The 15091-nt window shown below is 38.1% G+C and overlaps 1 protein-coding gene across 1 annotated transcript in view; it reads right to left on the reverse strand.

Moving 5' to 3' along the window:
• Window positions 1-3735: 3735 nt before the first annotated feature.
• Window positions 3736-15091, reverse strand: part of Gsr (glutathione-disulfide reductase) — a 48318-nt gene continuing 36962 nt past the window's right edge. The window contains exons 10-13 of the mRNA XM_026414042.2: window positions 12448-12559; window positions 9485-9616; window positions 8598-8731; window positions 3736-5222 (exon numbers count right to left, since the gene is read on the reverse strand). Coding sequence (XP_026269827.1) covers window positions 5073-5222; window positions 8598-8731; window positions 9485-9616; window positions 12448-12559 — 528 coding nt within the window. The 3' untranslated portion in view covers window positions 3736-5072. The remainder of the gene's footprint in view (window positions 5223-8597; window positions 8732-9484; window positions 9617-12447; window positions 12560-15091) is intronic.

The following is a 15091-nucleotide window of genomic DNA, read 5'->3' on the forward strand; positions in this document are numbered from 1 at the left end:
GGGTGAAGCTATGCTCACCTGTTCCTTTGTAATATAACCCCTTGCCCTGTTTGGGATAGAATGTTCCATGGAAGTGCCTTGTGTGTGTCCCTTCTCTTACTGTGGCCTTGGGTGTGTGGCCTACCCAGATGTCAGTCAGCCTACTAACAATGAACATCATGAAGATAAGTCTCAGTCCCCTGAAACCTGACCCCTTGCCTCATTTGAATAGCTTCTCCTCAATAAAAGGGGTCAGCGTGTGTATGTGTGTGTGTGTGTGTGTGTGCGCGCTCTCTCTCTCTCTCTCTCTCTCTCTCTCTTCCTGTGGAACCTTAAGGTCAGAGAAGCCGTCACAGCTTCCCCAAAGAAAAAAGGTATTTGTGTCTCTTGTGTGGTTATTTTGTGCAGCCCAGTTAGCCCAGTTTACCTGGAGTGACCCCTGAGCCTTTTAGTCGTGAGAACAGAAACCGGGCAGTAACATACTTTGTATTCTTGCATATAAACTTGCTGCATCATATGCCAGAAATGATACTGTCACACAACATAGAAGACAGAAATGATTGACCAAAGTGGAAAATGACATTCACAAGGTGAACATGTAGCATGGACCTACCATATTGTTAGTGATAGACCCAACCTGATCTTTTATTAAAATTGGGAGCCATCTTGCCACAAAGCCATGAAAAGCTAATTTTGGCTTTACTATAAATTACTGCAAATTCTGAACCTGCTTGGAATGCCTGCCCGTGCCTTGAACTCACCCCTGCCTGGCTCTCTGACCAGATAGTAGCCCTCTCTGAAACTTTAGTGACACCTCATAAATATTGGCCTTCCCTGGCCAGACAACGACCCTCTCTGAGGCTCTAATGATCTTCATAAATTCTGATGTTGGGGCCAGCAAAAAAAAAAAAAAAAATGTAAACTGCCATTAGTCATTAGTGTGATGCTTGTCAGAGTTCTGTTATCTGTAACCCCCCTTTTGTGTAACTTTCTGGGCTATAAAGCTGGGCTGTAGGAAAGGTGGGGTTGCTGTCTTGTTCCTGCTGTTTTGGGAGGGAAAGGCAGCCCGTCTGGTCAAAATAATAAGCTTGCTTTAATTTGATTTTAATTGGAATCAGTGGTCTTTTCTTGCGTCCTGGTCTAACAGTTAGCTGCAGGGTGGGCTGAATTCCATCCCCATCCATCTGGTTCTTTATTGCTTGTTTGCCTCAAGGCTGAACACTCAACCCCATTCAAGGCTGAACACAACTCCCACCCATCTGGTGCAACACAAACCCACATTGGGGACCCCTATCCGGTCTGCCTCAGGGCAGAAGATGATACCCTTAGCAACTACTGTATGATCCAATCACTGTATGCCAACAAGGCAGCTTGCAGACTCAGAGACCCCATTAGATTTTAGCTATAAAAACTCTTTCCTGGAGGCTGGGGATGTGGCTCAAGAGTTAGCGCGCTCTCCTGGCATGTGTGCGGCCCGGGTTCGATCCTCAGCACCACATACAAAGATGTTGTGTCCGCCGAAAACAAAAATAAATAAATAAATAAATATTAAAAAAATTCTCCCTCTCAAAAACAAACAAACAAACAAACAAAAACTCTTTCCTTCCGGGCTCCCTCCATCTTCCTCTTGCACTTTGTCCCCTGCCCCTTTCTCTCTCTCCCTCTGGCTTTGCTCTCTCCCTTCTTCTCTTTCCTTATTCTCTTTTTCTCTTCCTTCCCTGTCAGACACCGCCAAATAAAGATCTCTTGGTCGCTCCAAGTGTCCTGGTTACTTTCCTTTCACATATGACAAGATAAAGTATGTTTCCATAACAACAAAACTAACAACAAAACCACTAGAAAAGCCACACAAAGGTGATGTTAAGCTTATAAATCCCAGGTATGAGTGATTAAAGATAGCTGCAAATTCATTACCTTTTCCCTTTTAGAAGTGAAGTGTATGTAATTTACTTCCTCTCACATCTGAGCTGGCCTTAGTGATTTACTTAGCCAATTATCATGTGGCAGAAGTGACATTCTAGAAATTTCAAGGTGAGGTCATAAAGCTTGCAGCATATGCCTAGGGTTCTTAGAACATTCTCTGGCAGCTCAGAGCTCTGTAGGCATTCTAGTTGCCAGTCCCAGCAGAGGCCAGACTTCCCTCATCCCCCCCCCCCAAAGTTGACAGTGTAAATAACTTAAAGACTGCAGACCAGCCCAGCTGAATTCTACCTGATGACCTCTGTTAACACCAACAGAAGATTATCTGGCTGAAACCTGATCTACTTTTTGACCACACAATCATGAGATTTAAGAAAAAGTTTGTTTTAAGCTAAGGTAGTTTGTTAAGCTGCAATACAATTCTGCCTACAATGTACTTTCTATCTACTCTTTCTCTTGTATAGTCCCGAAATTTCAATCCTAATCTTTTTTTTAAATATTTTTTTATTTAAGTATCTTTAGTTTTAGGTGGATACATTAGTTTGTTTTTATGTGGTGCCAAGGATCAAACCCAGTGCCTCATGCATGCTAGGCGAGCACTCTACCACTGAGCCACCACCCCAGCCCCTCAATCCTAATCTTCTTAAAGCCTTCCTGTTTTCCTACATTAGGATACTTTTACCTAATAATGTGTAACTAGATGAGTATTTCATTTGTTTGGAACAGTTCCAATTTGTGCCTATTTGTGTTTATTTTTGAATGCTGGGGATTTAACACAGCCTCTTAGCCTATGTTCTACCACTGAGTTCTATTCCTCTAAAAAGTGTTTTTTTTTGTTTGTTTTTTAATTTGTCAGTGCTAGGGATCAAACCTAGGGTATTGAATGTTAGGTTCTACCACTGGTAGTAGCTTTACCACTGATAAACAATCAGAACCAAAAGTATCCCATCTTAGTCAATAAACCATTTGGTCATTCTGTCCTTAATTGTCCTATTTGAAATAGTATAGAAATGTCTTCTCTCTAAACTATGTACAAGGTTACTTCAAAGCAAGGATGTTTTTCTTTAAAAAATATCTGAGCACATACAATGTGCTACACATCATACAACATGCTGACTTGAATATCTTTATTCCCCAGTGCTTTGAGCAACAGGCTGTTAGGCCACAACACTTCAAAGTCCTGGGTGTTCTCAAGAATTTGGTAAGAATGTGGGCTGGGACTTGAGTAGTTATTTTCATGCTGTTTTACTATGGAAATAGTACACAGGCAGCACAAAGAGGATTCATATGGGATTAAGAACACATGGTGTTAGGGCTGGAAATATAACTCAGTGGTACAGTACATGCGATGCATGAACAAAAATCTCCAGCACCAAAAAACAAAACAAATAATGCATGATATTAGAATGGATGTGACTTCTGGGAAAGTCCCTTTTCCTAGCAGAGGCACACTTCAAGTTTCGGACCTATGCAGTGAGAAATCCAGTAGAGCCCAGAAGCTGGGCACAGCAGAGCCCAAAAGCTTGGCCCCCTATCTTAGGCTGGTGGGAAAAGGAAGGGACCCAATCAATGTCCAGGGCTTGGGATCCTATTTTCTTGCTATACCACAAACACATAACTTAGTTACTAATGCAATACTTTTCTTTCATTGGTATTGGGTCTAACTAAGAAATGAGCGTAGCAACTGGCCATGACCACTCAGAAAGACATTTAGGAAAAGCTTAATGAAAAAATCCAGTAGCACTTTATCATTAATGAAAACCACAGAAAAGTATAACCAGCTTACCTAGCTGATAAAACAATGGAAATAAAGTGCTAAAAACCTAATTGCTTGGCTTTTATTTCTAAATCAATCATCAATCTGCTTAAGATTTCTTTTATACATCTGGTATTTATTTATCTATTTGTACCAAGAACTAAATCCAGTAGTGCTATACCACTGAGCCACATCCCCAGCCCTTTTAATTTTTTCAGACAATGTCTTGTTAGGTTCTACCACTGGTAGTAGCTTTACCACCGATAAACCCTCAGAACCAAAAGTTGCCCAAGCTGGCCTTGAGCTTGTGATCCTCCTGCTTTAATCTCTCAAGTAACTGGAATTATAGGAGTACACCACTATACCCAACTTCTCTGGTCTTTACTTTTAGGAGACACCTCTTCTCTTCCCCACACTTTTTGACATTTGATCTTTCAATCTAAATATTTTTTTATTAAAAAAATTTTGTAGTTGTAGATAAACAGCATTTTCTTTATTATTATCTTTTTAAATTTTTGTGTGGTGCTAAGGATTGAACCCAGTGCCTCATACGAGCTAGGCAAGCACTCTGCCACTGAGCCCCAGCCCCAGCCCCAGCCCTCAATGTAAAATATTCTTAGAAAATAAACCAGTGTCGATTAAGTTCATAATAAATTTTATAAGAAGAAAATGCTGTTATTTTCGAATGTTTGGAACAGTTGTCAGAAAATAATAAAATGACAGGAACATTTACAAATGTTGAAATTATTTACTGAGCTATGAATTCTTGGCAGAGGAAAGGATTTTTGAAGTATCCGAATCCACCTATTACAGAAAACAAGAATGACTTCTAGAATGCCTCTCACATATTTAACCAGTCTCTTCAAATCCTTCCCAAATTTGATGCACTTCATCTCAAAAAAAGAACAAAACCCATTTTTAATCACTTAAAATAATAAAAAAATAGGGGATTAGAGAACAGTCACATCCTTGAAGCAGCTTTGCAATATGCAGAACACAGTACTGGCTTCAAAAAAATATAGATTCTGTGCACTTGCATTACTTAAATGTGAAGAGCTGCCATCCTCTTCCTTTATAAAATTAGGAAGCTATATTCATTCAAGCACATTAACTTCATTGTACTTCATATAGTTGTATACTTGGAATGAGGCTGGAAAAAACATTAGCACAGAGCTGTTAATAAAACAACTTTAAAACATTAATTATTGTGAAATAGGATCAAATGAAAATCAACCTTGGATTAACACATTTCTGATTACATAAATAAGTTACTTTCTTTACTAAAAATTTCCGCTATCAGAAGATCCTGATTAAAATAAAGAAATATATAAAACTGGAACAGGAAATAACAGTGATTGATTGGTTCATCTCAGAAGGTCCACTGGCCCAACTGCCAGCCACAGAAGTCTCTAAGTTCTCAACGGAGTGTGACCAGTTCTTCTGAAGAGGTAGGATGAATGGCAACTGTGTTGTCAAAGTCAGCCTTAGTTGCTCCCATTTTCACTGCAACAGCAAAACCCTGCAGCATTTCATCACAACCAATTCCCTGCATATGGATCCCAACCACCTAAGGAAAAAAGAAATTATGAAAGAGAAATTATTTATTTGGTGTACAGTCATGAGAGGAAATATGACATTAAAAAACCCTATAGGCCGGGTGTGCAGTGCAGTGTGCTTGCTTAGCACGCATGAGACCCTGATTCTATCCCCAGCATGGCAAAAACTAAAATGAAACAAAAAACCTAAAAAAACTTAGATTTTTTTTTTTTTTTGTGGTGCTAGGGATTGAACCCAGGGCCTTGTGCATGTGAGGCAAGCACTTTACCAACTGAGCTATATCCCCAATCCCTTAGAATATTTTTAATCCTAATTTGGCATAGCACTGTGACCCTGGACAGGCCGCTTCAATGTCCTCCTGGAGCCCATATCAAACAGCTATTCCTCAGGTTCTCTTCACTCTGTCCCATGTACCAACCATGTTCTCTTTTGCACAATGTGTCCCTCTGTTTGTTCTCCCTCTCTTAAGAGCTAATGATTAAAATAGCCATAGAGTAGTGTCTTTCAGACTAAATTAAATTCCATCGCATGAACTCTCAGTGCCAATAGTTCTCTGTCATGGTCCTATCATAGTCAGAATTTAACCACTACTTGAAGGGGATCCCTTCTGCTTCTGCTCCCCACTCTATCCCCATGGCTGAACATAATGATGGCACTTGGGAAGTACTCAATCCAAATATGCTGTTTGGCTATGTGAAGGATGTAAAGAGCATTTGTTTCTAATCAAATTTCACCATGAAGTTTCTCAATATGTTGTCTATCTTCAGCAAACAGTTCTATAATATATTTATCATTCCATTAAAAAGCAAAAACTAGCTGGGTGTGTGTGGTGCTGCACACCTGTAATCCCAACAACTCAGGAGGCTGAGGCAGGAGGGTCATAAGTTTGAGGACAGTCTCAGCAACTTAGGAAAACTCTGTCTCAAAAAAAAAAAGGCTGGAAATGTGGCTCAGTGATAAAGAATCCCTGAGTTAACTCCTCAGTACCAATTTGGGGGGGTGGGGGGAGAGAATACACTTAACACTACTGAACTGTACACTTAAAAATGGTTAAGATAGGGGCTGTGGCTGTGGCTTAGCGGTAGCGCACTTGCCTGGCATGTGTGAGGCACTGAGTTCAATTCTCAGCACTGCGTATAAATAAATAAAGTTCTATAAACAACTAAATGGTTAAGATGTAGACCAGCTCCACTGGCAAAAAATGAAGTTTCCTACTTTAATCCTTATACAAGGGTAACTGAAATAACCTAATGTTAACTAGTTATTTTCCTATTATCTGTCTCCCCATCTCTGTTTCACAAGAAAAGTAACTTTGAAATGAACAATATGGTTTTTATTCTTTGTTTCTATTTTCTTTAGCCTTTGTCTACAAAACTCCAACTTATAGGAGCTCTCATTCTATTTTATGGAACGAGGTATTACCTGATTCTTGATTAAAAAATAAAGCCAATTAAGATAGTTTTTTTTAAAAAAATTATTTCTAGTTATAGATGAACACACTACCTTTATTTATTTTTATGTGGTGCTGAGGATCTACCCCAGTGCCTCACATGTGCTAGGCAGGTACTCTACCATAGAGCTACAATCTCAGCCCCAAATAAGATAAGTTTTTTTAAAAAAATTATTAAGATGGTTTGTGTATAAATTTAAAACAAAACAAAACAAAAATCCCAAATCAAATATCATGTGTGCATTAAACAGCAAGGTCTACTAAGATCCAACTGATCTTACAAAGAGTCTCTGGTGATGGCAGGAACTCATATATTCTGCCTCTCCATATTGCAGGTCTTACTTAGTCTTTAGAAGACTGCCAAGTAATACTCATCAAATGAATGAATGATGGCTGACATGAGGAAATAACTTATATAACAAGATAAGCAGGGATCCTGCTGACCAATATCAAGAAATCTTAGGCTATGAATGAGCCATCAGGACTGAGATAACAAGCTCTGTTTTGCTGCCACCCTCCTCCTCTGCTCTGGTTCTCAGCTTCTGTCAGTCCTTGGGGGTGCTGAATTCTGTAAATTAGGGACTATATCTGGGTTTTGGCTCACACTAAATTAGACACACTATACTCTTTTTTGATAACAGAAGTTGGAAACAATATCCAAATCTTCATTTAAACCATTGTCCCAAGCAATACTGATTACCCCCCCCCCAAAAAAAACACCCAAACAAACAAAAGTACATTCTCATTCCTAACAGTTGGGTGGGGAATACAGGTTACCAGTAGAGTGCTTATCTGGCATGCCTGAGGCCTTGGGTTCAATCCCCAGCACAGGGGGTGGGGAAGATCCTCATTCTAAGCAATATTGCTAAATTCCATTTTACTATTTAACTAGAAACAGCCTAATAGTCTGGCTTAGGACCAAAATTAAAACTGCTATTATTTTTTAAAATATTTTTTAGTTGTTGATGTACCTTTATTTTTTATTCATTTATGTGGGGTGCTGAGGATCAAACCCAGTGCCTCACACATGCTAGGCAAGTGCTCTGTTACTGAGCCACAACCCAGCCCCCCTATTATTATTATTTTTTTTTTAGTTATTGATGGACCTTTATTTTATTTATTCATATGCGGTGCTGAGAATTGAACCCAGTGCCTCACACATGCTAGGCAAGTGCTCTGCTGCTGAGCTACAGCCCCAGCTCATCTTGGTGGTTTTTTTTTTTTTTAAATAAGGATTTTTTTTTAAAGATGGATATCTTTATTTATTTTATTTATTTATTTTTTATGTGGTGCTGAGGATAGAACCCAGTACCTCACAAGTGCAAGGCAAGTGCTCCACCGATGAGCTATAACCCCAGCCCCCATCTTGGTGGGTTTTGATCCTCATTTTTTAATTTTTTTTTTGTGCTGGGGATTGAACCTAGGGCCTTGCAAATGCGAGGCAACTGCTCACTTGCCTAACATGTGACATCCCCAGCCCTTATCCTCATTTTTTAAGAGAAATGCAAAGTTCTTTCTAAATAAAACACTATGAAGGGCAACTTATATATATGATATATATACATAATATATAATATATGACATATATATTATGTATATATGTGTGTGTATTTTTTTTTAAAGAGAGAGTGAGTGAGAGAATTTTAATATTTATTTTTTAGTTATTGGCGGACACAACATGTTTGTTTTGTATGTGGTGCTGGGGATCGAACCCGGGCCGCACGCATGCCAGGCGAGCGCACTACCGCTTGAGCCACATCCCCAGCCCATTATATATATATAATATGTATATATAGTTGATAAAGTGGAACTGCCTAGTTGAACCTGTAAGCTTACCTACTTGGTCTCCCCCATCCCCTGTCCCAGACAACGAAACTACCAGCATCCCTGTCAACTTTACAAAGCATTGTTTAGCTTACTGAATTCTTTTCATACCTTTTCCTCTTTGTTGGCACAAACCATTTTCATCACACATTTAGTTTTCCTTGTGGTCACTGCGTGATACATTGGGGTAAACGTGGTTGAATAGATCTTCACATTATCTTTTCCATATTTATTAACAGCCTCATCTATAATGCACATTAAAAAAAGCATTTATCAAAAAAGAAAAAAACCTAAATAATTACACTGAGCTATCAAAAAGAAAGTTGGGCAGAAATACTTAGCCTAAGTTAAATCACAAGATGTATCAAACAATACCAAAATAAAGGACATTCTACAAAATAAATGTCGATGGCACTAAAAAAAAAAAAAAAAAGACAGGCTCAAGAATTTTGTCTCTTGATTAAAGGATACTCTAGAGGTATAAAAGCTACTGGTAATACATCATCTGGACTAAATTCTGGACTTGAGGGAAAAAATGTGGAAAATGACATTAGATAATTGGCAAAATTTGCGTAAGATTTAAAGTTTAGGTAATATTGTATCAATTGAAGTTTTCTCATTTTGAAAACTGTATTGTGTTTATATAAGAGAACAACCTTGTTTTTAACAAATAGATACTTAAATGTGTATGTATATAGCGTGAAAAAAATGATAAAAAACAAAATCATTAAAGATATATAGGAATCCTTTATACTCTTTTTGCAATTTTTGTTTAAATTTAAAATTAGTTCAAATAAGTAAGCTAAGAACCATCAGAAAGACAAACAGGGTAGTGTGGAGAAAAGAAACCATACTTTCAAAATATTAGTAGCTGAGGAATAAATTGGAGCTGTACTTAGAGACTAACCAAAAAAGGAGTGTAATTTGGGGGCTGAGAAAGATTTAGTGGGCCAATAAGAGAACAGAAGGAATAAAATGACCTTGTTTTAAATACCTACCTTCTGTGAGTCCAACCGTCCCAATAGGGGGATGACTGAAGACCACAGTGGGGATGTTGTCATAGTCTAATTTGGAATCTTCTTTGCATTCAAAAAGCCTATGGGCAAGTTTCCGGCCAGCAGCTATTGCAACTACAAAGACATTTTAAAATCAGTGTTTATCTTACTGTTCATTTTTTTTTAAACATTTATTTTTTAGTTGTGAGTAGACATAATACCTTTGTTTTGTTTTATTTTATTTTACATGGGATCGAACCCAATGCCTCACACATGCTAGGCAAGCGCTCTTCCTCTGAGCCCCAGCCCCAGCCCCTTACTGTTCATTTTAACAGCAGAATTGTTCTACTAACTATTTATCTATCTGGCATGATATAATAAAGTTTTCTCGGTTTTGAAAACTGTATTGTGTTTACATAAGGGAACAACCTTGTTTTTAACAAATAGATACTTAAATGTGTATGTATATAGATTGAAAAAAATGATAAAGCAAAGAAAACGTATCAAGCTTTAGTTAACAATTCAAAACACTGATATATAAGAATTCTTTACCATTTACTATCAAAACAAAAACAGAAAAACAAGCTACATTGGTAAGTTTCCAAACATCTGGCAGTAAATCTATTTAGTGATGATATTAGCTTTCTGATACAATATTTTTTTAAAGTATCTATTTTATTATTTTTAAATACCTTTATTTATTTATTTTTATGTGGTGCTGAGGATTGAACTCAGAACCTTACAATTCCTAGGCGAGCACTCTACCAATGATGAGCCACAATCCCAGCCCCCTGATACATATTAATGGAACAAATTAGTTTTGCACATCTCTGATTCTATTCATAACCATATTCATTTCACAGTAAGATATTTTAACATAAGAGGTTACTCTTGCCAGGTGAGTAAGCCCAGCTACTCAGGAGGTTGAGGTAAGGAGGATCACAAATTTGAGGCCAGCCTAAGTAACTTAGCAAGACCCTGCCTCAAAATAAAATTTTAAAAAGGGCTGGGGAAGTAACTCAGTGATTGAGGGCTTGCCTAGTACGCCCAACACCCTGGGTTTAATCCCTAGCACTGAAAAAAAAACAAAACAAAAACCCAGAAGTTTATTCTCCTTAGCCCTTTTTATTCCTAACAGTCTTACATTTGGGGGTTTGGGGGGTATAACAGTATCACAGAGCTTGCCTAATATGTGCAAGGACCTAAATTTGATCCCCAACACTAGAAACTTTTTTTTTTTAAGTCAGCACAACTAAGTCTTTTTTTTTTTTTTTAAAGAGAGAGAGAATTTTTTTAATATTTATTTTTTAGTTTTTGGTGGATATAACATCTTTATTTTATTTTTTATGTGGTGCTAAGGATCAAACCCAGCGCCCCACACATGCCAGGCGAGCACTTGAGCCACATCCCCAGCCCACAACTAAGTCTTAAGAGATCTATTGTAAAATGTTGACTATTGTTAATAACAATATATTATATACTTGAAAATTGCTAATGGAGTAGATTAAAGTGTTCTCACCAAAACAAAACAGAAAGATACATGTGAGGTAATACATATCTTACCTAGCTTGACTTAGACATCCACAATGTATAAATACTTCAAATCATGTTATATATACACACACTCTCTCTCTCTCTCTTTAAATTTAATTAAAAAATAAATTAGAGCCAGGCATGGTGACACTTGCTTATAATCCTAGGAATTTGGGAGGCTGAGGCAGGAGGATTGCAAATTCGAGGCCAGGCTTAGCAATTTAGCCATGCCCTAAGCACACTAGCAAGGCTCAAAATAAAAAGGGCTGGGGATGTGGCTCAGTGTTTAAGCACCCCTGGGTTCAATCTCTATTACCAAAAATAAAAAGTTATAAATAAATAATAAATTAGGAGCCAGGCACTGTGACATATGCCTGTAATCCCAGCAATGCCAGCTACTTGGGAGGCTTACCTTAGGAGGATCACATATACTTGGGCAACTTAGTGAGACCCTGCCTTAAAAAAAAAGCTGGGTGCAGTGACACATGCCTGTAATCCCAGTGGCTTGGAAGGCTAAGACAGGAGGATCGTGAATTCAAAGCCAGCCTCAGCAATGGCAAGGCACTAGGCAATTCAGTGATATCCTGTCGCTAAATAAAATACAAAATAGGGCTGGGGATGTGGCTCAGTAGTTGAGTGCCCCTGTGTTCAATCCCTAGTACCAAAAAATAAACAAACAAAAAATAAAGAAATTACCACCAACAATACAAAACAAAATAAAAAATAAATACAGGTGATGGTGGGGGAAGAGAGCTTCTAAAGCAAATAAAAGGATTGGGGTGTGGAACAGGATAGGTTTCCATCCTGAAGCAACATCCCCAGGGCACTTTAGAAAATCTGATGAAGTCCTTCAGAAAGATGGATCAAAAGCTGAAGGAATGACATCATTAACTAGATAAAGGTGTAGGACAAAGAACTTGGAAAGTGATCCTAAACTCAGGACATGGGTTGAGGTCCTGGATGGGGGAATGAAGGAGAATCAGTTACAAGGCTAATCTAAATGACTTCTTCCAAAAGCCATTTCCACTGTCACAACACAAAACTGTGACTCAAAGACTTCAGAGGGTGACCATATCATTTACACAAAACCTTTGGTCACTGCTAAGCATTTTCTTTTTAATATATATATTTTTTAGTTGTTGATAGATCTTTATTTTATTTATTTATATGTGGTGCTGAGAATCAAACCCAGTGCCTCACACTTGCCAGGCAAGTGTGCTACCACTGAGCCACAGCCCCAGTCCCTACTGCAAAGCATTTTCTTAAGTCTTTTAAGGAAAATTGAATATGGTTCAGAAAATGTCAGGCCTCCAAATCAACATCCATGTCAATACATTTTTACCATTTTGATGATATGAAGATACTTTGCTGAAGTGGATGTGACTGTGAAAAGCTTAACAGTTTTATGTAGCACACAGGGGAAGCAGCATTACCTGGAGTAAGAAGAGCTTTCCCACACACGTCCCCGACAGCGTAGACACCTTTGACATTGGTATTCTGGAATTCGTCTACTATAATATGACCTTTCTCATCAGTTTGAATTCCCTAAAATTATGAAGGGATATCACATGAATACTAATTTGTCTACTAAAAATCAAAGAGCCAAGCTCTACATCTGCCTCAATATGCATGACACCCCTTTACCTGAGCATCCAGGAACCAACCACAAGACTTAACACAACTTGAAAGTGTGTGAAGTTGGCAAGTTTGTATCTTTGTTTAATGTAACAGGTGAAATATTTTATCCAATTTTAAGATGTTTGACACAGTAATGTGCAATTCAACTGGTACTGGAAACAAAGAAAGGAATCACTCAGCTACCTGCTAAACCTGAGTGCTTTTCAACTTTGTTCACCAACGGGCTCCTCCTAAGGCAAGCTAACACATCCCATACAGGGACACAACCTGAAGCAGTCACCAAAAGCATTTGCAGTTTACTATTTTTTATTTTTAAAAATTTAAGCAAACTTCACATTCTACTCTAAAATATACTGATATTTCCCATAACCAATTTTCCTTCTCTGCTGAGACATATATTTGCTTATCTTATGGCTCTGCAGATAAGATACACTCCAGTGTGAGTAATAAATGTACAGCAAAAGAAGAAGCATAATGGATTATACAGGGCAGCATGATGGTTAAGAGTAGACTCTTCAGAGCCAGGTGTGGTGGCACATGCTTAAGATCCCAGAGATTGGGAGACTGAGGCAGGAAGATCACAAGCTCAAGACCAGTTTAGGAAACTTGGTGAGATCCTGTCTCAAAAAACAAGAAGGGTGAGGTATAGCTTAGGGGCAAAGCATTTGCTTAGCATGCACAAAGCCCTGAATTAATCACCAGCACCACCAAAGAGAAAAAAAAGAAGGGTAAAACCTTTGGACTTTATGGGGTTTATGGGTCTACCTGGGGTTCAAACCCCATAATTAAGATGCAAGATACATTATACAGCTATATCTTAACATTGCGATAAAACTGAACTCAAAACTGCCTCATTCTTAAAAATTCTTAAAAAATTCGGCAAACAGAATTTAATACTGGACCCACCAATGCCCACACTGTACAAAGGCAAAGTTGCTCTTGAAGGGTGAAAGAGCTGGATGATTAGTTTCATTAATATAAAAACAGACAACTACTTTGACTAAATTTCACAGAACAATAAGATTAAAAACAAGCCAAGGGGCTGGGTTTGTGGCTCAGTGATAGAGTGCTTCCTGAGCATGTGTGAGGTACTGGGTTCAAATCTCAGCACCACATAAAAATGAATAAATAAAATTATGATATTGTGTCCATCAACAACTAAAAGAAAAAAACAAAACAAATATCTCCCTGGGAATTTTATTCTTTGTAAATAGGTAGCTGGGCACGGTGGCACACACCTGCAATCCCAGCAATTTGGGAGGCTGAAGCAGGAGGATTATGGGTTCAAAGTCAGCCTCAGCAATTTAGTGAGACCCTAAGCAACTCAGTGAGACCCTATCTCTAATAAAATATATAAAAAAGGGGGACTGGGATTGTGGCTCAGCGGTAGAGCGCTCACCTAGCACGGGCGGGACCTGGGTTAGATCCTTAGCACCAAATAAAAATAAAGGTATTGTGTTGTGTCCATCTACACCTAAAAAAATAAATATTTTTAAAAATATATATATATTATATATATATATAAAAGACTGGGGATGTGGCTCAGTGGTTAAGGACCCCTGGGTTCAATCCCTGGTACAAAAAAAAAAAAAAAAAAAAGAAAAAGAAAATAAACCTGGCTTGGTAGTGCATGCCTATAATCCCAGCAGCTCAGAAGGCTGAGGCAGGAGGGTCAGAAGTTCAAATCCAGCCTCAGTGATTTATTGAGGCCCTAAGAAACTCAGCAAGACTCTATCCCTAAATACAATATTTAAAAAGGGCTGGGGGTAGTAATCCCAGGGGCTCGGGAGACTGAGACAGAGGACTGCAAGTTCAAAGCCAGCCTCAGCAAAAGTGAGGTGCTAAGCAACTCAATGAGACCCTGGCTCTAAATAAAGTTTAAAAAAAAAAACCTGAAAAATAAGATTGGGGGTGTAGTTCTGTGGTAGAGCATGTGCTGAGCATAGACAAACCCCTGGGTTCAATCCCTAGCATCAAAAAAATGATGATGATGATGATGATGAAGAAATAACCTTTTATAGAGATGAAAAAGAAATCCACATTATAACAGAATTTAATATTAGCACATAAATGAAAATGTTACATACTGCTCCAGAGACTCCATCAACACTATAAACCTCCAACATAAAATATTCTATTATTGCAATTGAATAAGATAGCCCATTACAAAAAACATCATAAGTATCAGAAACAACAGATTAACATATACTGCATTGGTAACTAAGTCAGGGGCTACTATAAGTCAGGAGCTAAGCTAATTATTTTGCAGGTACTTTCTTATTTACTGTTCTCTATAACACAATGAGACAAAGTAATATTTTTATTTCCATCCTGTATGTGAAACAATTGAAACAGAAAACTTAAATTGCTTGTTCAGGGCCATGCAACTGGTAAATGATAGAAGTGAGGTTCCAGTTTGGTTTGAACTCTGGGAACTAT

Source organism: Urocitellus parryii, chromosome 14 (assembly GCF_045843805.1).
Source record: "Urocitellus parryii isolate mUroPar1 chromosome 14, mUroPar1.hap1, whole genome shotgun sequence".
NCBI classification, from domain to species: domain Eukaryota; kingdom Metazoa; phylum Chordata; class Mammalia; order Rodentia; family Sciuridae; genus Urocitellus; species Urocitellus parryii.